At 43.4% G+C, this 22,493-nt stretch overlaps 1 protein-coding gene across 4 annotated transcripts in view; it reads right to left on the reverse strand.

Moving 5' to 3' along the window:
* Positions 1–6,263, reverse strand: part of MCUR1 (mitochondrial calcium uniporter regulator 1) — a 30,483-nt gene extending 24,220 nt beyond the window's left edge. Inside the window, exons 1-4 of one of the 4 annotated variants that reach the window (XM_075921198.2) lie at positions 5,962–6,248; positions 2,681–2,876; positions 1,840–1,959; positions 173–276 (exon numbers count right to left, since the gene is read on the reverse strand). In XM_075921198.2, the coding sequence (XP_075777313.1) occupies positions 173–276; positions 1,840–1,959; positions 2,681–2,690 (234 nt within the window). In that variant the 5' untranslated portion in view covers positions 2,691–2,876; positions 5,962–6,248. Of the gene's footprint in view, positions 1–172; positions 277–1,839; positions 1,960–2,680; positions 2,877–5,961 lie in introns of all 4 variants that reach the window. The other 3 variants (XR_012901635.2, XR_012901636.2, XM_075921197.2) reach the window with 3 other exon arrangements.
* Between the last annotated feature and the right edge of the window lie 16,230 nt (positions 6,264–22,493).

A 22,493-nucleotide genomic window follows, 5' to 3' on the forward strand; every position in this document is an offset into this window, starting at 1 on the left:
TGAAAACATGCAGAAGATATATAGCGATGCTTGATTGTATTTTTTAAATCAGAATGTCTTTGCTTTTGAAAATTTAAGGTATATCCCTTACTTCATTCCTTAAGCAACACGTTGTATGTTTTACTAGTAGAAACATTATCTTTTAAAAATCCAACACCTTCTTGTATCTAACCTGCTGCACTTTGGTGACCATGTCCTTGTAAATCACATCCATGTTGGTGTTCAGAATTTTCACTAACACAGATACAATGATCTCTGACTGCTGAGTTGTGAACCCTGAGCAAAACAAAATATAGCAAAACAACAAAATTATATCTGAACAATGTCTCTTTCAAATACTATTCACAAAGATTATTAATAAATTCAGGTCATGGCATAGGCTACATACTTATTCCTCCCCATATTCAGAACTAATAATAAAACACAATGTTATTGTCAAAGAATTAAAAAAACCATGAATATTCCATGTTCAACTGCAGTCTAGCTAATGGCAACTTCTACTGTTCAGAACTATCCCTCAATATAGGATGCTGGGATTTAATTTATTTATTAAATCAGATATGGGTACACATGGGAATGTTATATTCTCTCTCTCAAGTCTGTTTAGTTCTTTGTGAACAAGCAGGCTACTGAAAGTTATAACCTTGAACTACAAGAGCAGGAACACAATTTTAGTATTTTGCTTGTTCAGAAAAATGTAAAAGATATGAACAAGTCAATAAATAAGAACAAATCTAGTTGGCCTGTTTTAGATCTACCAGCCTTTGAAATTCTGTAAAATATAACTATGTAAAATTAAGTGTATTATGATTTAAGTCATTATTGCTGATTCCTGTAACAGTTGCAACATTCTACAAAGATACTTTGCAAAACAATACCCCAATACAAATACTTTCAACTTCTGCAGGTTCATAACAAAGAGAGTGATACCATATTATGAAACAGAATTAAAAATACAAAAGTAAAGGAAATACAAGGTATGCAAAAATTAATTCAGTGTTATACAGCAGACAGAGATGTTAACTAGCATGTAATTGTGCAAACGTGTAACCACTGAACATTTTAGCAGTTACATATTTAAATGCAGGGGAGGCAGGCAGCAAAGTTGATGCTTGTGGGGGGCTGGTTAAAAGCTCCCACATGCCTCTGATAAAGAGGCAACAGCAGATTGGGCAGGTGGCTCCCTGGGAGCCAATATGCATGGGAAGCTGGCTTGAAAGCCGCTTCACATGTGTACTGGCTCCCCCCAGAACGCTGGCTCCCTCCTGCCTGTCCCCCATCCCCGGGCTCTCATGTGTATGGCGGGGGAAGGGGAACAGGCTTAAAAGCTGGCTTCCTTTGCGTACTGCCTCCCATCTGCCCTCCCCTACACTGCTTCCTCTGTGGGAGGCAGCAGCGCAGGGAGCAGGCAGCTCCATGGGAGCCAGTGCTCGTGGGGAGCCCAAACTCTTATCTCCCCTCTCTAATACAGCAGCAGCAAGGGGGAAGGAGAATGCAGTCGTTAAGCCCACACTTAACGGGTTACTTGTAAACAACCACACACTGACATCCCTAATAGCAGGCCTAGCCGGTTTCTGGCCTCAGTTTCACCAATGTAAATCCAAAATAATAAAGACCAAATTTTGATCTTAATATCCTTTTAAAGTAAAAGAAGTCTCAGCAGATTTTTAAGGACCCTTTATAAAAGATTCCTCACTAAGAATAACACCTTTATTCTAAAATTAAGTGACACGAAGAAACAACTGAACAAGTTTAGTATTCTGAAATAATGAAATCATACAGCAGAAGTAAGTTCTACATCATTCTACACATTTGAATAAGTTGTAATACAAAACTTACCATTTTCTTCCAACAGGCACACTAGAGCATGGGTGTCAAAGAATAGCTTTCTACTCCCTGATAAGGAAAACTTCCCCTTGACACTATGAGTTTGTAAAGATGATACAGAAATGCTTAACTCTACAAAAAATACATACAAGGAATTGTGTCAATATGAAACTAAAGTACATTCTCAAAGACATTTTTATTCCTGTAAGAAGTTCACTACATGTTTCTAATAATCAAGAATTGGCATTAATGTACTATAATATTCAGTAATTGTCCCCAACATACATTATTGCAACATGCTCAGGATTCTCGAGTTAACTGGTTGCAAAGTAGGTGCTTTGCGCTCCCTTCAGTTGAGCTTTTTACAGAGCAGTGGTTCCCAACCTTTTCAAGCATTCAGACCCGTTTTCAATCTATTAAAATTTCACCCACTCCCGCCTTCAGAGGGGAGAAAAAAAAAAGAAAGAAAAAGAAAGGATTGAAACTTTCCATATTGTCACGGACAACCGGGAGTCTGAGGACTACAGGTTGGGAATCATTGTTACAGAGGAACCACCACATAGTATCTGAATACTTTTTAGTAGTATATTACCTTAGAGAAAGAGTAATCTCACTGAACTCAGTGGAACTACTCATGCATAAAGCTACACTACAAGTGTAGTGTAGACATTTACTACAATAGAGAACATACCCCCTCAAGATGCAGGAGCTAATGGAAGAATTCTTCCATGGACCTAACTGTGTGTACAGTGGGGCTTAGGTCAGCTTAACACAGTGGTGAGCAATCTGCGGCTCATGAACTACATGAGGCCCATTAGAGTACTATGTGTGCCTTGAGAGAAATGTTGTTTACCATTGTCCATGCTCAGGGCTACCAGATTCCACTAGTTTTTAATCTGTTTAGGCTTTTCCTAAGAGCGTTACTAAAGTGACACACGTGTAAAGCAAGGGTACGTGAAGTAGGATATATTGCACACAACAATGTCTGTGAAAGTTGGGCATTCCCTCTGAATCCAATCAAAGTGCTGCTATGGTTCAATTGGCACACCCTGTAAAATATAAATTCACCAGCACAGTTAGCAAAACTACCCTATCCTGGGAGACAGTCTTGGTTACAACAGTTTTGTGGTCCACAGAGATGAAGGAGGGCTACTCATGCAGTCCATTCACGAGCCTAGGTTGCCCATCACTAGCTTAATTACATCTCTCACGGAGTGTGATTTTTTCACACTCTTAAGCGACAAAGTTAAGTCAATCTAAATTTTAGGTGCAGTAGAGGACTCATACATACAGATGTTTGCTGGATTAGGGTTTAAATAGTGATCTCGGCACTTACTCAAGTCAGTGGAAGGTGAAGGCACTCCGTATTTGAGGACTAGGTCCATAATCTTAAGCCAAATCTGAACTTTAAACTTGCATTGGTACCTGTCATTTGAAGAAGTGGGTTGTGCCCATGAAAGCTCATACCACCATCTACATGTTTTGTTAAACTAGTAGCACCTTAAAGACTATTTGTTGTTTTTAAAGTTTTGCCTGGTATAGCTATGTCACTAGAGGGTATAAAAAAATCCACATCCTTGAGCGACATAATTATATCCACCAAACCCATATGTAGACCAGCGCTATGCTAATGAGAGCACTTCTCCAGTCAACATAGCCACCACGTCTTACAGAGGTGATTATGCTGATGACAGACATTCTTCTATCAGCGTAGCAGCATCTTCACTGAGGCTCTAGAATGGCACCATTGCACTGGTAGTTACATCACTGCAGTGCTTTAAGCATGGATCTGCCCATCCTCCATTAGCAGTTACTTTCTAATATTTGATGAATTATTGTAGAACCTGAATTATGAACTGACATGTAAACCATACATCTCATTTGAAACTGTAAGTATGCAATCTGACAGCAGCTGGGGGAAGGAGAGGGAGAGAAAGGGGGAAGCAAATACCATACAGTACTGTGTTAAACAAACTACTAACATAAAGAGAGAGTTTAAGAACTGTGCTTGTGCACTTGTTTCATTTAAATAAATATGGTCAAAAGAAACATTTTGCATCTGTATCATGAATGGTAAAGATGAATTAATTTAATATTCAGTTGTAGACTTTTGAATGAACCATATTTTCCTCAGAATTACAAACACTTCAGAGTTATGCACAACTGTCATACCTAACTAACTGGGCTACCCCTCTGAAGCTTCATTCCTGAGATGATCATAACTCTGAAGTTCAACTGTACTTACTGATCCCCTTTAAACAGAAAATACTTATTCACAATATATTTACAATTGTAAAGAAAACATTTAAACACACACACACAAATGAGATGACAAGAAGTCCTTAAAGGCTAACAGGACTCATGGTTGGTTTTGCATGAACAGCCAAAGGTTAGGTCTACACTAAAGGGGAAGGTCAAATTAAGAGATGCAACTCCAGCTATGTTAATTACATAGCTGGAGGTGACATACCTTAATTTGAGTTCCCTCTATGTCACCACAGTGGAAGGCCAACAGGAGCAACAGCTTCCCTTACTCCTCACAGAAGCAGGAGTACCAGCTGCCAACAGGGGCACCCTAGAGTTCTATTTAGCAGGTCTTTACTAGACCCTCTAAATTGAACTCTGGGAGACCGATCATGGCAGTGTCAATCTTCCCAGGAATGAAGACATGGCCTCACCCATCTATCCCTCTGAGACCAGGTCTATATTAGCGGGCAATGTCAAACTAAGGTCTGCAACTCCAGCTACATGATTAGTATATTTGGAGTCAACATAATTCAAACTACAGTATTAAGGCATCTCTACTGCGGGGACGTTAATGGGAGAAACTCTCCTGTTTACGCCCCTTACTCTTCTCAAGCTGAGTACCAAAGGGAGTGTGATCAGTGGGTCTTTACAACAGCTGCTAAATCGAACCCCCAAGATATCAATCCCTATAGTGCGGATCCCCTGATAAGTGTAGACAAGATGTGAGAGATATGCTAGGAGGAGGATGAACACTACCATCAGGTATTATTGTGATTTGCTTTTTCTGAAGGGAGCGTGAGGAGACGGGATTGTTCTGGGATTATTTTTATAACCTTGTCCCTCCAAGATCAGGCATTACAGCAACCACCAGGTCAGCATTTATTAAGACCATCCCCTAGGTTGGTGGGTGGAAGGAAGGGGAGATAAGGTAGCCACAGCACTAACCTAAGAGTTATGATGTTGACTTGTGACAAAGCCCACACCAATTTTATTATATGCAACAACTCCCACCAAAGCCAGAGAAGATTAGTTATGTTCCATGTCAATCTCCCTTAGAAGTTTAATAGTGTTAATTAGCTGAATTAAAGAGAATTGAAGAAAAAAACCCCAAACACAACCCTTATTTCTTCAACTAGTAGAAAAGTACATTTCCCGTAAGAGGGTGCAACATCCGAAACCCTACAGACCAGGGCTGCGTCTATACGGGCATGATTTTCCGGAAATGCTTTTAACGAAAAGGTTTTCCATTAAAAGCATTTTCGGAACAGTGTGTCTAGATTGGCACAGACGCTTTTCCGCAAAAGCACTTTTGGCGGAAAAGCCTCCGTGCCAATCTAGACGTGCTTTTCCGCAAAAAAGCCCCGATTGCCATTTTGGCAATCGGGGCTTTTTTGCAGAAAACAAATCTGAGCTGTCTACACTGGCCCCTTTGCGCAAAAGGGACTTTTGCCTGAACGGGAGCAGCATAGTATTTCCGCAAGAAACACTGATTTCATACAGGAGGAAGTCAGTGCTTTTGTGGAAATTCAAGCGGCCAGTGTAGACAGCTGGCAAGTTTTTCCAGAAAAGCGGCTGATTTTCCAGAAAAACTGGCCAGGCTAGACACAGCGGAGGGCTCTGAAACCCGGCTTGTCACGACATGACCGGCAGGAGGAAGGCGCCTGCACAGCTGCCCTGTGGTGGGAAACAAGCAGAACTCCGGCTCCTGTCACAGGCCTCCCTCGCTAGAGCAGGGGCGGGCGCGCCAGGGCCACGCTGCCTGCGCGCGAGTGGGGAAGCCCCGGCTGCTGTCAGGGCGGCGGGCGGAGCCGGCCGCAGGGGCCACTGGCAGAGTCGGGGCTGCGCGGGGCGACCCCTGCCCAGCCGGACCCCGCCCCCAGCTCTCACCCCGCTTCCCGCGCGGGCGGCGAGGACGCAGGCGGCCGGTTCCCGCGGCGGCGGCGGCGGCGGCGGCGCTGACGCCTTTACTCCAGCGCATGGCGCCAGGGGCCCGCATCCCCGGCGTGCGCGCGCGGGCCGGAAGGACTCGTGGGAGGCAGCGGCGCGAGGAAGCCCGGCGGCAGCTAGTCTCCAGGGCGACGGAGGGGGCGGGAATGTCACGTGAGGCGGCTAGGCGCGGAAGCCTGGCCTTTGACCGGAGGGCATTGCATGCAGCGTCAGATGACGTCACGGGCGTAGGCGTGGCGGACTTCTGGGCCGTGGCTGGCCGGTGGCCAATGGGGAGGGTTGCAGGCGGAGGGCGGGCATGGAAGCGCTCGTGCCCGTGCTGCATTGGCTCAGCAGCCAAAGGGCGACGCGCGTGGCGCGGCCCTTTATGAGCTAATAGTCGGGGTGGGGGCGTTTTGGAGTAAAGGCAGTGAGCGTGCTCGGAGGAGCCAGCGTTAGCGCTTTGGCGCGGGCAGAAAGCTGGCCACAGACGTGGGGTGTCACCACGCACGCGTGCCGGTGAAGGCAGTTTAGTAACACTGTGACCAAGCACTCCGGGACGGGGGGGGGGTGCTGAGAGCCATTGAACTAAACTGTGAAGCTTAAATGAGCTGGAAGCCTTTCCAAGGCAAGAGGGGCTACTGCACCATTCGTGCCTCCAGCACCAAAGCTGAGGGAAGGTTAACTGCGTTGAAGTAAGATGCATCTGATCCTGTGGCTTTCATAGATCTGTCTGTAGCTATGGTTCGCCCAGCTTTACCCCAGCATGGCAGGAAAGGGTTAAGGCTCTATATACACCATGCTGCCACCTGTTTTTTACTTAGATGGTTTCAGGAGTGGTGACTATGGAGCTCTGCTAGGCTACGTCTATGCTATATAGGCTACGTCTACGCTGGCAGCTTCTTGTGCAAGAACAGGCGTTCTTGAGCAAAAACTTGCTTGCTGTCTACACTGCACGAGCGTTCTTGTGCAAGTAAATTTACAGTATAGTGTTGTAAAACAGGGCTTCTTCCAGAAGAAGCAAAATGCAGGACAATGTAGCAGTTTAAAGACTAACAAGATGGTTTATTAGATGATGAGCTTTCGTGGGCCAGACCCACTTCCTCAGATCAAATAGTGGAAGAAAGTAGTCACAACCATATATACCAAAGGATACAATTAAAAAAATGAACAAATATGAAAAGGACAAATCACATTATTCCTTTCCCCACTAGGAATGAGCCCTCTTACGCAAGAGTTCTTCCACAAGAGGGCAGTGTAGACAGGCAACATGAATTTCTTGCACAAGAAGCCACTATGGTTAAAATGACCATCAGAGCTTTCTTGTGCAAGAGAGCATCCACACTGCCATGGATGCTCTTGCACAAAAGCACATCTGTTGCGCAAAAACACATAGTAGTGTAGTCACTGTCTTGTGGAACAGTTTTTGCACAAGAACTCTTCAACAAAAGAGTTCTTGTGCAAGAAGCTGCCAGTGTAGACGTAGCCATTATGAGTTTTCTCACAGGTGTTTAACTGAGGTATAGACATGCCCATAATGATTCAGAAGTTTTATAAAAATAAGATTTGACAAAACGTAAGCTAAGTATAAGGGTAGCCAATGGTAGCATGGATTCTAAAGAAAATGTATTTTAAACATTTCCCTGCAGTTTGTAACTTAAGCATTAGATACTAACATTGTGTGAAGGCATAAAAGTTGTATTGGCTGTAGCAAGTCTAACTGGCTTGTCCATCCATTTCACCATTGAAGCTGAAGACAGATACAAAAAGTAATCAAATAGGATGCAATGTATTTTTCACTATATTGACTGACCCAAAGTTATACAGCAAGATGATGGCAGAGCTGGGAATTGAATGCTGGTTTCTTGACCCCTCATCTAGTGCCCTGTACAATTGCAGCTTGGCTCAAAGATGATTATTTCCTTAGATCAATTAAAGCAGTGGCACAGACAAGTAGAGCTGATTAAGACTTTTTCCTGTGAATATTTTTCTGATGAAAAAATACCTCTTTTGCCAAACACATTTTCTTGCAGAAAATTTCAATTCTGCCCCAAAAAATGGCAAATGGAAAAAAAATCAAACTGATGACCTTTCTCTGGAAACCTCTTGTCCATTTCATTTTCTGCAAGTTTTCCTGGAGGTAGAAACCCTAGGCAGTCTGCATGTCCACAGCTGACGAGCCGAAGTACAGGAGTACTTTGCTTACTCCACAGCTCTGGGAGTTTTCAAGAATGTGGATTCATCCTGATTCTAAGCAAAATGCAGTTCTTAAATTGCAAAATTTCCAGCAAATCAGAAACCTCATATTTCAGCCAGCTCTATGGACATGCACTAGAAGAAATTAGTCTAAAAAACCTACCCTCGAAAGAGAGGATGCGTATTCTTAGGTTGAACGGACACCCCCTCCATCTCCTACATTTCCATACAATATACAGTTAAGGGACCAAATTTATCCCCTGTATAACTAATTACTGTAAGTCAATGAGAAATTAATTACCTAGTATTTTTAAAAGGGTATATTTTGCTAATTCTCCTTTGAATCCAAGTATCTTTTCTAGAATATCTTCATTGTTCCAATGCTGGGTGAGGACAGTTTTCTGAAAGATAAATTTATATTCTAAAGCAGCAGAATTGTCTGCTCCATTATGAGACTGACACAGACTTAGGGTGCGTCTACACTGCACCCTGAGCTCGAAATAAGCTACGCAATTTGAGCTATGCAAATTGCTTAGCTTCTTTTGAGTTAATTTAGAAATAGCTTATTTCATAATTTGGCGCTGTCTACACCACACCAGATTTTGAAATAAACCACTATTCTGAAACATCTCTTAATCCTTGTGGAATTAAGTTTACAGGGACATTGGAATAGCGAGCCCATTATATTTCAAAATAATGGGCTTATTTCAAAGACGTGGAATAGCTGTTTTGGGATACCAGAAGTATCCTGAAATAGTGCCACTATCTAGACCAGCGTTTCCTAAACTGTTTTGTGCCACGAGGCAGTCGAAGGTGTGCCATGGAGAAGATAGTCACCTTAAAAGGGGAATCCCCTTTTGTTCTTCTGTTCTGCCCTGCCGGATTTGTGCATGAGACACTCAGTACAGCCTGCAGCAACCGCGTGAGACTCCTCCCACTTATAGCCACCCAGCCCCGCCTCTGGGGTGTGCGCTCACCTCCTGCCTACCTCCTCCTCCCCCAGCAACTCTCTGTACCTTTGGGATGCACGCACTTCGCTGCATAGGCAGCCCGCATTGGTCCGGAGGCTCAAGGGGCGTGCCCAAAGGACCCGGAAAAATTAAAAAAAAAAAAAAAGTGGGAGCTGTCCCTTGGCATTGGACCGCTCAGGTTTAAAATGAAAGCTGGGGCTAAGTTTGTGATTGGGGGAGGGTGGGGAAAGCATGAGGAGTGACGTCATTAACCCTGCCCCAGGCTGCTGTGAGTGATGCTAGCCCAGCCCCTGCCTGGGGAGAAGGTGGAAAAACTTGGGCCTCGCTTCAGAAGCTTCCACGATGGGGGCGGAGAGCCCTATGGCAGCCAGAGACTGTCCAGCCCTTTGCAAGGGATCCTGACTAGCAATGCGAGGCTGCATTGATCAGGAGGCTTTATCTTTTCTGCATTCTCTGCAGCTCCTACCCTCTTGCACAGACAAGGCCCTTCCCTTCAGTAACCTATGTCAAAAATAACAGAGCAAGGGGCCAGAATGATTGAAGGACAAAACATTAAGCAGCAAGGGACCCGCTCTGAATGGAGGGGAAAAGGCCCTCAGTGTCCCTAACGTTGGCTTGGCTGCTATGGCTGCTGTCAGTCAGCTGCTTGACATTATCCCACGCTTGATAATGTACTGAATTTATCATTTCCACCAATATGAGTAAAAAGAGAAAATTACATTTCCCTATAAAAAAGGCAGAAGTGAATAAAAATAGTACTGCTGAGGAACCAGTACCATCAACGAGTGAAATACACTAAACATTTCCATCTGTCAATGTAGCACATCTTCCCCAGAACCAAAAAGGAAGAAAACAGTATGTCAAAAATATAATCCTGCATACCTAGCGTTTGGATTCACATATAAAAACGATTGCCCCCAATACGTTATTTGCTTGGAGATTTTGGGTAATAGCATGATGGTTCCATCTAAACGTAAGAGCCATTTGGAAACAAAACACCAGCAATATCAGAACATGCCAATCAATTTTTTTAAAAGAAAGGAGAGCAATTTGAAAGCTCAGAAGAAACTGATTTGAATTATGGGAACTGGAAATGAAACTGCCCGTAAAGCATTTTTATATCACTTCGCATTACAAAATCAAGAAAAATTTCACAGTAGGGGAAGACTTAATTATGCCTTGATTTTTGGATACAAACCGTGCAATTTTGAGAGATGAAGTTACCAAAAAACTGAAAACAATTCCTTTTTCTAACAATACCGTTTCAAATTGCATAATTATGGTGAGCGAAAACGTTCATCGACAACTTTAAAAAAAATGTCAAAGATGTGTGCTGTTCACCTGGAAAAGTCGACTGATATTGTTGACAAAGTTATGCTACTTATCTGTGTGCGATATTTGGGCTGGGATGAAGAAGAAATTAAAAAAGAATTCATGAACAGCTTGGAAATGAAAAAACATACTACTGGCACTGAAATATTTTCAGCATTGTCAGATTATTTCTTAAGTACTGATTTAAGAATGTCACTTTCAATTGTGTTTCAATTTGTACTGATGGTGCACCTAATATGAGTGGTAGGCATGCAGGGTTAGTTGCAAAAATGAAACAAGTAGCGCCAAATATACAAGGCACACATTATACATCGAGAAATGTTAGCAAGTAAAAGTATAAGTGCCAAATTAAATCAAGTGCTAACAACAGCTGTCAAAACAGTCAATTTCATAAAATCCAGTGCTCTTAATTCACAACTGTTTGCAATCTTATGTGATGAAATGGGATCCACACATAGAACTTTATTACAGCATACGGACATTCACTGGCTATCGAGAGGCCGGATATTAAAAGAGACTGTGTGAACTTAAAGAAGAAATAATCATATTTCTCTCAAGTGAAAACTGTGACCTTGTTCAGTACTTCAAAGACATAGATTGGAATATGAAATTGTGTTATCTTGCAGACATATTCCAGCTTCTGAATGAGTTAAACTTGTCTCTTCAGGGACCACATGAAACTATTTGTAACACCTGTAATAAAATTGAAGGGCAAAAGAAAAAAAATAAACTGTGGCTCAAAGAATTGAAAACAACTGTTTTGATATATTTAGTGCCTTAAAGGATCTTATGAACGAGGCAAAAGAGAAGAATGAAGATTACAATTTTTCTCAGTTTAATCTGATTATTGTTAATCACTTGAAAATCACTTGTCACTCCAATTCAAGAAGTATTTCCCTTCAAACCAAGATCCAAGGGAAGATTTTTTTGTGGATTTTGGATCCATTCAATTTCACTAGCCAAACAAACACCCTATCTATGAATAAAAAGGAGATGTTGGCAGATCTATCCTCAGACATCATGTTGAAAAACTTGAAAAACAATTCATCGCTTGAAAAGTTTTTGACAAAAGTCCACAGCAAATACAACCTGTTAAGTGAAAAGGCATTGAGGGTCCTACTTCCTTTTCCTTCAACGTACCTTTGTGAAAGTGGATTTTCAGCAGTCACTGCAATCAAGACCAAATATCAAAATAGGTTAACTGTTACACCTACATTAAAACTTTCTTTATCAAATCTCATTCCAAACATGGATGAAATATGCCATCACATGCAAGCTCATCCATCCCATTAAGATTCATAATTACTGATGTATATGGTTAACAAATATTATTATAGTGTTTATTAAACTAAACTAAAATTATTGGCATAAAGTTTTGGTGTAATATACTAAATGTGTTATGTTATAAGATAATTGCTTTGTATAATTGCTATCTCTGCTCTTTATGTTTTTTTGTTGTTACACTTCCTTGATATAGTATATATTTGATGTTATTAAAACCAGATACAATGTTACTTCTTTGTTTTTGTTTTTCTGACAACTTTTTTTTATTGCCAGGTTTTGTTTGTGTATTTGTGTGTGTATTTGTTTATAGTGTCATCTGGTCAGGGTTCTTGGGGTTATGTGAAAGTGACAAGCCTTTTTTTTCTTTTTCTTTGCTCAACAAAAAACCCTTGGCATTCTTCATTAAAAAATATTATTTAGTGTTCTTCGATCTTAAAAAGTTTAAGAAACACTGGTCTAGACCTAGGTTATGTCTAGACTGGGAGGATGAGGGGCTTCGGGATACCAGAAGTATTCCCAAAAAAACTCTGCCACGTCCAGGGAATGTGTTTGCTCTTCTGCTTTTTCTTTCCAGAAGACCAGATGTGTTCTTTTGGAAGCCCTATCTTCCTCGTTCCACAAGAAAGAAAGGATCTTCTGAAAGAAGGGTTTTTTCCAAAATTTGGCCCAGTGTAGATGGGCCAAATTTCAGAATAGCCTCTTCTTTTAAAAAAAAAAAAAAGGCAGAAAAATATACACAAAATGCGGAGTGCATTTTGTGTACCTTTTTCTGAAAAAAAAGGTGTAGTCTAGACATACCCATACCGTTAGTTACTAAAGGAAACAGGGAGTCACAACTATAACAGTTCTAATCTGGTAAACAGTATATCACTTGCAAACTTGGGTTGGGAATATACATCTCATTCTATTTTTAAATGTTCTGTTTTAAACATCAATGTAGTTATATATACAGAGAGAGCAAGAAATACAATCTGAGGGAACCTGTTAAATCCAGTGACATTTCATTGCTGCTGGCATTGTGTGTTTTATAATAGTCTTTTCAGTTGTACATATTTACACAGAAAAAAAGGTATTCAGCATCCTCTTAAAACTTCCAATTTTTATTAGCATTAACTAGTTGCAGTGTTTCCCAAATGGTGCTCCGCGGAACCCTGGGGTTCCGCGAAATGAACGTAAGGGTTCCGCGAGAACCCGAACGCTCCCCTCCCCCGCCCATAAAGAGACAGAGGAGCCCGGCGCGCAAAGATGCTGGCTCCTTTCCCGCTCCCCTTTCAGACATCTCCCGCGTCCCCCGCTGCCGCTCTGCTTTTACCACCGGACCTAGCAGCAGCAACAGCTGCTTGTCCCGCTTCTGCCCGATCAACCCAAGATCCCTCTCCCGCGTCCCCCACTGCCGCTCTGCTTTTACCACCAACATAGGCCATGAATAAAAGATGAATCCCAAGTAGGTTGGGCAATGTCCTTTTCCCTTCAGGGTCTTAAGTCAAGCAACCCAAAAGTTCCCTTTACGTGGCCAACCTTCTTCTCCACTCCATGCACAGTTGCTGCCCTTGGTCAGTGCAGATCCAGAGTTCAAAGGTGCATCTACAGAGTTCACCTAGGGTGGTAAAGAGACATCTTACTTATCCCACTGGCCACTCATTGTGCCTCTCTGCATCACCCCACTGGCCGCTCATCACACCTCTCTGTCACCTCCTTGCTGGCTCTCAGCCACCGTCTCCTGCTACTCATTTCTCATGTCTGCACATCAGTCTCTTGTCTACACTGCCACCCTAGGACTAACTAGGGTGGCTAATGTAGGCAATCAAAGTTGCAAATGAAGCCCAGGATTTAAATATCCCAGGCTTCATTTGCATCTTGCCGGGCGGCGCCGCCATTTTTAAATCCCCCTTAGTGCGGACTCCGTGCCCACGGCTACACGTGGCACGGAGTAGGTAGTTCAAATTAGGCTAATTCGAACTACCGTTACACCTCGTTCCATGAGGAGTAACGGTAGTTCGAATTAGAAAGCCTAATTTGAACTACCTACTCTGTGCCGCGTGTAGCCGCGGGCACGGAGTCCACACTAACAGGGATTTAAAAATGGTGGCGCCCGGCAAGATGCAAATGAAGCCCGGGATATTTAAATCCTGTGCTTCATTTGCAACGTCAATTGCCTACATTAGCCACCCTAGTTCGAACTAGGGTGGCAGTGTAGACATACCCCTCAGTAATTGTCAGGTATTATGCAGGCTGGACAGAAACACTGCCCTGTCTCAAGTGATGTCAGCTCGTAGGGTATGTCTACACTACAGCACTAATTTGAGCTAACTTATTTCGAATTAGTTAATTCGAATTAGTTAATTCGAAATAAGCTAATTCGAAATAACGCATGTAGACCCAAGAACTAATTCGAATTAGTGTTTTGCTAATTTTAAATAGCACGCCCACACTGATTGGATGCTGGGTCGCATTTAAGGGCAGCTGAAACCGGTTCCGGCAGAGCATCAGGTCAATAGTTGCTTTGTGTGGCTGCTGTCTGAGGCTCGTGCTTAAAGGGATCCCCCTGGACAACCGTTTCTCAGCTTTTTCACTTGCTTGCCTACCTCACTGAGGGACAGTAAAGCGTTTTCCTCTCCTCCTGCCTGTGTCAGTGGTACCCATTGGGGACGCCGCTGCAGTTGGCACCATGGAGCCAGAGCTCGCCCTTGACATGCTGCTCCAGTTTTTGGACTTGCTGCTGCAAGCCTGTCAGCAATGACTGGAGGCTGCCTGGCACCATCTGGGGGCCATGGAGGAGCCGTAGCAGCACCCGGATGCCAGCGTGCCCCACTGCATCTGGCGTCTAGACACCAGCAGCAACTGGTGGGCCCGCATTGTCCTGGAGCACTGGGGAGACCAACAGTGGACCCAGAACTTAAGGATGAAGAAGGACACCTTCCTGGAGCTCTGCGAGTGGCTCACCCCTGCTCTGCAGCAACAGGACATTCGCATGAGGCCCGCCATCCCCCTCCAGAAGCGGGTGGCCATCGCCCTGTGGAAGCTCTCCACGCCGGACAGCTACCGATCCGTCGGGAACCAGTTCGGCGTGGGGAGATCCACCGTTGGAGCAGTGCTCATGCATGTACGGCACTCATCTGCCGCTGGGCCGGGGGGGAAGGGGGCTGCAAGGAGAGAATGGGCCGCCCCAGGCAATATGGGGGGGGGGGAGGAGGCGAAAGTGCCCCGCACGGGAGGATTCAGTCTGTCCCGGCTATACTACACGCCGCCTGTGGGGGTTGCTTCCAGGAGTGGGGCGCGGGGCAGTGCCAAGGAATGAACACTCCCAGCCACCCGGGCGCCCCAGTGATTCGCGGTTTGGTGTGTCTTTCTGCAGGTGGTCAAGGCCATCAACCGGGTGCTGCTCCACAGGGTGGTCCATCTCGCCGACCCAGACACGGTCATCCAGGGGTTCAGCGCCCTCGGCTTCCCCAACTGCAGAGGGGCCATCAACGGGACGCACATCCCCATTCGTGCCCCGGAACAGCAGGCCTCCCTCTACATTAACTGCAAGGGTTACTTCTCAGTGATCCTGCAGGCCGTGTCTGACCACCGGGGCCAGTTCACGGACATAAATTTGGGCTGGTCCGGCAAGGCACATGACGCCAGGGTGTTCCGCAGCTCCTCCATGTGCCAGAGGCTGCACGCCAGGATCTTCTTCCCTGACTGCCGGTGCGCAGCACATGTGCGGCCCCGCCCCCGCGAATTGGGCCCCACACTTGCTAAAGCCGGTCCTGCCCACATGAGGGTGCTTGAGTGACTAAAAAGGTGATAGAATAAGGGAGCTAACACCAAGTTATCATAAGCAAGCTGCCCCCATGCCTGAAGCAGAGGGAACCAGGTGACACATGGTTCTCTGGGTGCCCAGAACTGTCAACTTCCACCTTCCTCAAAAGAGCTATTTAGATAAAAATGTTGCCAGGAACCACAGAGAGGAAATGCAGGTGCAATATGCTAAAGTGTGATATTTTGCATTGTTCTCCCCTTCCTTTTTCATTGGAGAAACAGAAGTCAGCTCTTCCAATGTCTATTTTCCTATCATATTTATGTATGTATGATGTGGGTGTTTCTTGAATGAATAAATGCTGGGACATTTCTTAACAAAAAAAGGGTTTATTAGAGGGACAAGGTGGCTGAGATAATATCATTCATTGGACAATTTCTGTTAGAGAACCACAAGCTTTCAAGCCACACCAAGCTCTTCTTCAGGTAAAAGTACTCTGACATCACAGCTAAATACAAAGTGGGACAGATTGTTTAGAATAAGTAGTTAGCACCTCCCACAAGGGATCAGTCAAAGTAGTGTAGCCCCGTAACACCTCTGTAGTTATAAAATAAAGCGTTAGTGGGTTATAGATTGTTGTAACCCATAAATGCACTGTCACTGTTCAGTCCATGATTTATTTTAGTGTCTAGCACAGGAATGAATTTAAGCTCCCAGGCTTTTGAAAGCAGGTTTTGTTTGAAGATGAGGACTGATAGGACCATTCAAGGTAGAGTGGCCCCTTAGAATATTTGTTTAATATAGTAGTTAGTAATCTGTCTCCCCATCTTGCATTTGATGTGATACTCTTTCCCAGACCTGAAAAAGAGCTCGCCCATCTTGTCTCCCTGATGACTGGGGCAACAAGGCTACAACTATACTGCATACAGTTTTATGTAATTCTACCTGTAGATGGTAGTAACTGCTAATAGTGCTGAATATTTCTGCCATTTCAGTACAAGAACAGTCCTAATAGTCCATAAGGCCTTTTCAAAACAATAAGCCTGTTCCTTCAAGAGGCTAACAGCCCTCTGCTGGGCACCCAGGCTGTGTCTAGACTGGCCAGTTGTTCTGGAAAATCAGCCACTTTTCCAGAAAAACTTGCCAGCTGTCTACACTGGCCACTTGAATTTCCTACTGTATGAAATCAGTGTTTCTTGCGGAAATACTATTCTGCTCCCGTTCAGGCAAAAGTCCCTTTTGTGCAAAGCTTTTGCGCAAAAGGGCCAGTGTAGACAGCTCAGTTTTGTTTTCCGCAAAAGAGCTCCGATTGCGAAAATGGTGATCGGCGCTTTTTTGTGGAAAAGTGCGTCTAGATTGGCACGGACGCTTTTCCGCAAAAAGTGCTTTTGTGGAAAAGCATCCATGCCAATCTAGACGCTGTGTTCCAAAAATGCTTTTAACAGAAAACTTTTCCGTTTAAAGCATTTCCGGAAAATCATGCCAATCTAGACGCAGCCCCAGTGTGAGCCAGGGTGGTCAGCAACTTTCAGGAGCCAACCCGATGTTCGAGGAGGAAAAAATAATGCTAAACACAATAGACTGAATCAGTGGATGCTGCTTCAATCAAGCATTACCATTGCTATTTTCTACCCACCCCCCATATGTTTTGAGATTATAATGCAAGGCTATTTTAGGAGGGAGATTACAATATTGACATCTTTCTTCTTGCAGTGTTTTTAGAGCAGCTGTCGGCTGGAAACCATGCTCTGTAGGGGACATGCTGCCAAAAGTAAGGGTGGCAATACCATACCCATTTGTTGTATAGGTAAAAAAATTCCAGTCACCTCCCCCCTCTCAGGACACAAAAGGGCCTCTAGTGTGTTCTGGTTACCCTTTCGGATGCCACAACATAACATGGAGCCAGAGCTGCTGCAAAGCAGTGCCAGGCTCACAGGCTTCGTGCTGTGCCTCATGGTGCAGTACTTCCAAACTGCGTAATGTTCATTCAAGAGCTACAGTTAGATGGTAGATAAAGGAGAATACACGTTTTTGTTAGATTTTGATTGGTGACTGGAATTTTTTACCTATACAACAAATGGGTATGGTCTAACTTAGAGAGTCTCATCTCAAGACAAACATCCACACCGACTGACACCTTGCAAGACTTTTGTTCCACCAGACAAGAAATCTACTATACACACTTCTATTCCCTACAACAAAGAAAAGACAATAAACTTTCTAAACTGCTCCACACCACAGGCTACAACAGTAACTACCTCAACCCACCGGATAGTATTGTTAACCTCTCCAGCTACAAACTCAATCCAGCAGAAGAGTCTGTCTTGTCCCGGGGTCTCTCTTTCTGCCCCACATCCCCACAAACTGGATACAATTTTGTGGTGACCCTGAAGCTTTTTTACATTGAATAACTCTTCTGCACTTTAGTTATGTTGGAGAGTTACATAACTTCAAAATAACAACATCAAAAGTAAGTGTATAGAAAACAGAGTGCATTGTAGACACCCTTTTGTGCATATGAATCCAAATAAAGTTTTCCTTCCACATGAGATGTCAAAAACAAAGTCAAGAAAAAAGTCAGCTTAGCAGGATTTTTATAAGCAGCTCTATGAACTGCAAGCATTTCTGAGTTTAAGAAGAACAACAAATTCCTTCAACATTCCGTACCTTTAAACCAAATACGGATTAGTCAGATATGAAGAGCTAACTCTAATATTGAGAGGAGCCAATCAGCTCAGGTCTTTAATTTTGAATTCCTGACTATTCATCTTGTGTAAATATTTGTGATCATGCTTGACTGTGTAGAACCATTTGAAATTTCACATAGCTGCAGACCAAACATCTGCATACAGCTGGATGAAAGATTTAGAAAACAATACTAAGCTTGTTGCAAAATTGTGTTTTTGTTCCAGTGTTTGAGATCTCAGAAAAATCAAATAAAAATTATATTAAGTTAACAATATCAGTCTGTGTCTTCAATTAATACCAGTCGTGTGGCCATCTGCTGTTATAAACTCTTGCCGATTACTAAAGACTTAGCCTGGTCTACACTAAGGAGTTATTTCGAAATAATAAGTGGAACATCCACACTACCAAGCCCATTATTTTGAAATATTTTGAAATAGTTATTTGTGTGGATGCTCAGCTTCAGCTATTTTGAAATAACTACTCCCCAAAGTAGTTTGAAGTAATTATTCCCCAGGGCATCATGGTGCTGTAATTCAAGGTGGCGAGTTCACAATAATGAAACCTGCCTTGGAGGCTTCCCTGTAGTGTGGACAAGCTATTTCAACTTTGTTATTTCAGGAGTTATTTCAAATTTAGTTATTACAAAATAATTTCCTAATGTAGATATATGTCTTTACAGTCTTAGTATTGGGCTGATGGTAGCACGCTGATGGTATAAGGGAATAACATTATGCTCTACAAGGCAGCGGAACAGCTATGTCTTTACTGTTGCAGGTTCAGAACTTTAGGTTGCTGTGGCCCTCTTCAGGGGAGAAGCAGTTGGCCAGTGGAGCCACACAGTCATGTAATCACTAGCCGTACCAAATACTCCAAAACCCACCAAGTGTAGGGCAAAGAGAGACTCCATGAGCACAGTTCTGTGCTAAGCAAGGAAATATAGTTTCCTACTCAGGTTTGCACGTCTTCTCCAACCTATAGTTTCAATGGGTTCCTTTGGAAGAGAGGTAGGATTTGCATTGTATGAATATCCTTTTGCAACTGTAGTTCTTTTCTAACATCCATAAGCTCAATATAAAAGCACCACCATCGTGCTGCATCCTGTGATGAGTGCTGGGCTTGCCAGCGGTACCGCCTACGGATTAGTTCACTGAGTCCCAGCTCTCTCCAGTCTCTAGCATCCCTCACCAATCATCTAATCACTCCAACACTGTGACAGACCTTTAAATAGACAGCAATTCAGGCGTCCACCATTCATCTTTCCCCTGCTGAGTCACTTTTAGTTTTGCCATCTTCTGGGGTAATATAAATCAAACAACATATACAGGCAGTCCCCGGGTTACATACAAGATAGGGACTGTAGGTTTGTTCTTAAGTTGAATTTGTATGTAAGTCGGAACTGGTACATATTGTAGGGGAAACTCTAGCCAAACATTTCTCCAGAGCTCAGTTTTATTCTCCCACACCTCACTTCCCTCAGTCCTTTATTCTCAAGCTGAGATGTCTGCTGAGAGAAGCTGCTCCGCATCTCACAGGTCTGCTGGGGGGAGTGCTAGCTTCACGTCTCCCTGGTTTGCTGGGGGGGAAGCAGCTAGTGCGGGGTTGCCTCACCCCGTTTGTAAGTAGGGATCCGATGTAAGTCGGATCCATGTAACCCGGGGATTGCCTGTACACACTTCAGTGTTCCCACTGAAGAAAGGGTCATCAGACCTCTTCCAGGCCCCTGGAGGTGGGATGCCCTTGACTCAAGGACTTACAGTGGCTTTATCCTCTCATCTTCAAGAAGGAAGCTCAGGGGAAGAGGGATTTATGCCCCTTTCATAAGGAGAGTGGCTAGGAAGGGAGTTGGGCCCTTCTTCTCCACTGGACTTCAGCCCAGGATCCTACAAGAGTTCATGATAGCAAGCACCCTTGACTGCTGCGGCATCCTTGGATCTCTTCCTACTACTTGCTTCCCACAAGGTTTCAACGGCCTCCACTTAAAGTTTAACAAAAATATAAAAAACAACTGAATCTTCAGTGTAGCTGGTCTCAGGTGATAAGATACTTTTTTTGCAGGCTGGATTTAGGGGCAGGAGACCTAGGTGGCTGCCTGGAGATACTGGGCTTGGGGCCACTGAATTTGGGGTGCTGGTATTGTTAACAACAAAAGGAAAAATAGAATGTTTCATATAAACATGTTTCAGGTATTCTGTATGTGGATTCATTTTTCACTAACCTATTAGAATGTTCTAGACCTTTGTGGAATCACACAGAACTTTCCAGACTTTCTTAGAACTACCTTTTGCTCAAACCTCCTAGAATGTTGTCAGCCATCCCCTCGTGGGTATAAGAGGTGGAACATTGCCAGTCAGCCAGTGAGATATAAATACAGATTTACAGATCCTACCATGCACATTAACTCTATGACAGGGATAAACCGGGTATGCAAATCATGCTTCAGTCATTACATGGGCTACAAATGCAATACAAAATAAGGTATACAAAAGTTTAACTAATGAAGGAGGGATGCCGAAGATGCTCCTCACCTGGGCACCATTTGGCCTAGGGCTGGACCTGGCCTCAGCTACACATTGGGGCAAGTTTCTGGGCTGAATGACTCTTCCCCTGAACCTGGAGGATTTTATACACTCCCTTTATCCAGCATTAAAGGAAGGCTGCAGTCCTTAATCAGCCCCCTCCATCCACAATGAGGCTCAGGACTCAGCCTCCCAGGCTTTTCTCAGCCAAATTAAAAAAGCTCCTAGTTGCCTCTCACCTGGGTCTCCTTGCTGGATCTTCTTTTAAGGCCTAGGACAGCTGCTCCTTGCAGGCCCCTCCCATGCAATAAGCGCTTTTGCTGTGCTTTTACTCAGGGTCTCTCAGGATAGGTCAGTTCCCCCATCCTGTCTGCCTCTTTCTGAACTGCCTGGCTCCCTTTTAAGCTCCTCCTCTGGATGATGCAGGCTCTAAAGTTGCAATTGGGCAGAGTCACCAACCTGAGCCCAGAACTGCTTTGTAATCCTTTCTATTCCAAAGGCGAGGGGGCTTATATACCTCCTCACACACCTACACAAACAACACAAGTTCATTCTTAAATGGATGAACCTTCACTTTTGTAAACAGTTGTTTTTCCAAATATGATCAAAACCCATATTTGATTAGTGACCTTGTATTTTTTGCTCTGCCACAACTGCAATCTTTGAAGCATAACTATAAAGCCAAATTAAAAGGAACTAAATCTCAGATGAATGTGATGGATGCTCCCACTGGGAAGGCTCCATAGAAATAAAACTCAGTGAAACTTTGCTAATAGTCTTCTTCTTTTGTCAAATTCTCTGACACTTTCTGGTTTGCAAACAAACACCCAGAAGACATCATTATTGGATATTAATGATAACAGAAGGTTCGCTTATCCCATGAGGATTCTGGACGGGCATATCTGACATCACAGAAGGATGCACCTGAGGACATATTTGCCAAGTCAGAAAGTGCCTGGGAATTTTACAGAAAACACAGGGGTTTTTTTAAGCAAAATGTAGCTAGATCTTGCTTTTGTGATGACTGCTTCCCACAGCCTATTTAGTGATGAAACTACCTGAGCTATAATTCAGTGTCCAGCTGGAATATATCCAAGGCAGTGCTGGATCCACATTCCAATGTCTGACAATGTAGCACTTTAAACTAACACGGCTACATTTCTATCACTATTCCAATGTCTGTTACCATTACTTGCCAAATGACAGAGTACTTCCCATAAAAATGATTTCACAAAACTATTTTTCATATATATAGAAAATATACAATAATTATATTCTGCTGTTATAGACTTTTAAGGCCAGAAGGCACCATGAGATCATCCCAGTCTGACCTGTCATATATCACAGGCCATTCAATTGTGTCCGAATAGCCCTGTATTGGGCCCAGTACCTTGCATTTGTCTGCAGTATTTATTTCAGGAAGGCATCTAGTCTTGATTTGAAGTCACCACTTTCCTTGATAAGTTTAACCACTAGAATAATCACGCTCACTGTTCAGAATTTGTTACCTATTTCTAATTTGAATGTAGAATAATAAAATACTGGAACTAGACAGGACTTTGACAGATCAGCAAGTCCAATTCTCTGCCCTCACAACAAGCCCAAACACCATCTAAAAAAATCATCCAATTTGTTTGGTTTCCGCTTCCAGTCAGTAGCTCTTGATTAGAAAGCCTCTTTGCACCTGTTTTTTTCTCCCAGTGAAGGTACATATCAAGTCATTCATCATTCTTCTTTGTGATAAACAAAACAGAATAAGCTCTT

The sequence above is a fragment of the Pelodiscus sinensis genome, chromosome 2, assembly GCF_052426305.1.
Source record: "Pelodiscus sinensis isolate ZL-2025 chromosome 2, ASM5242630v1, whole genome shotgun sequence".
In the NCBI taxonomy this organism is placed as follows: domain Eukaryota; kingdom Metazoa; phylum Chordata; order Testudines; family Trionychidae; genus Pelodiscus; species Pelodiscus sinensis.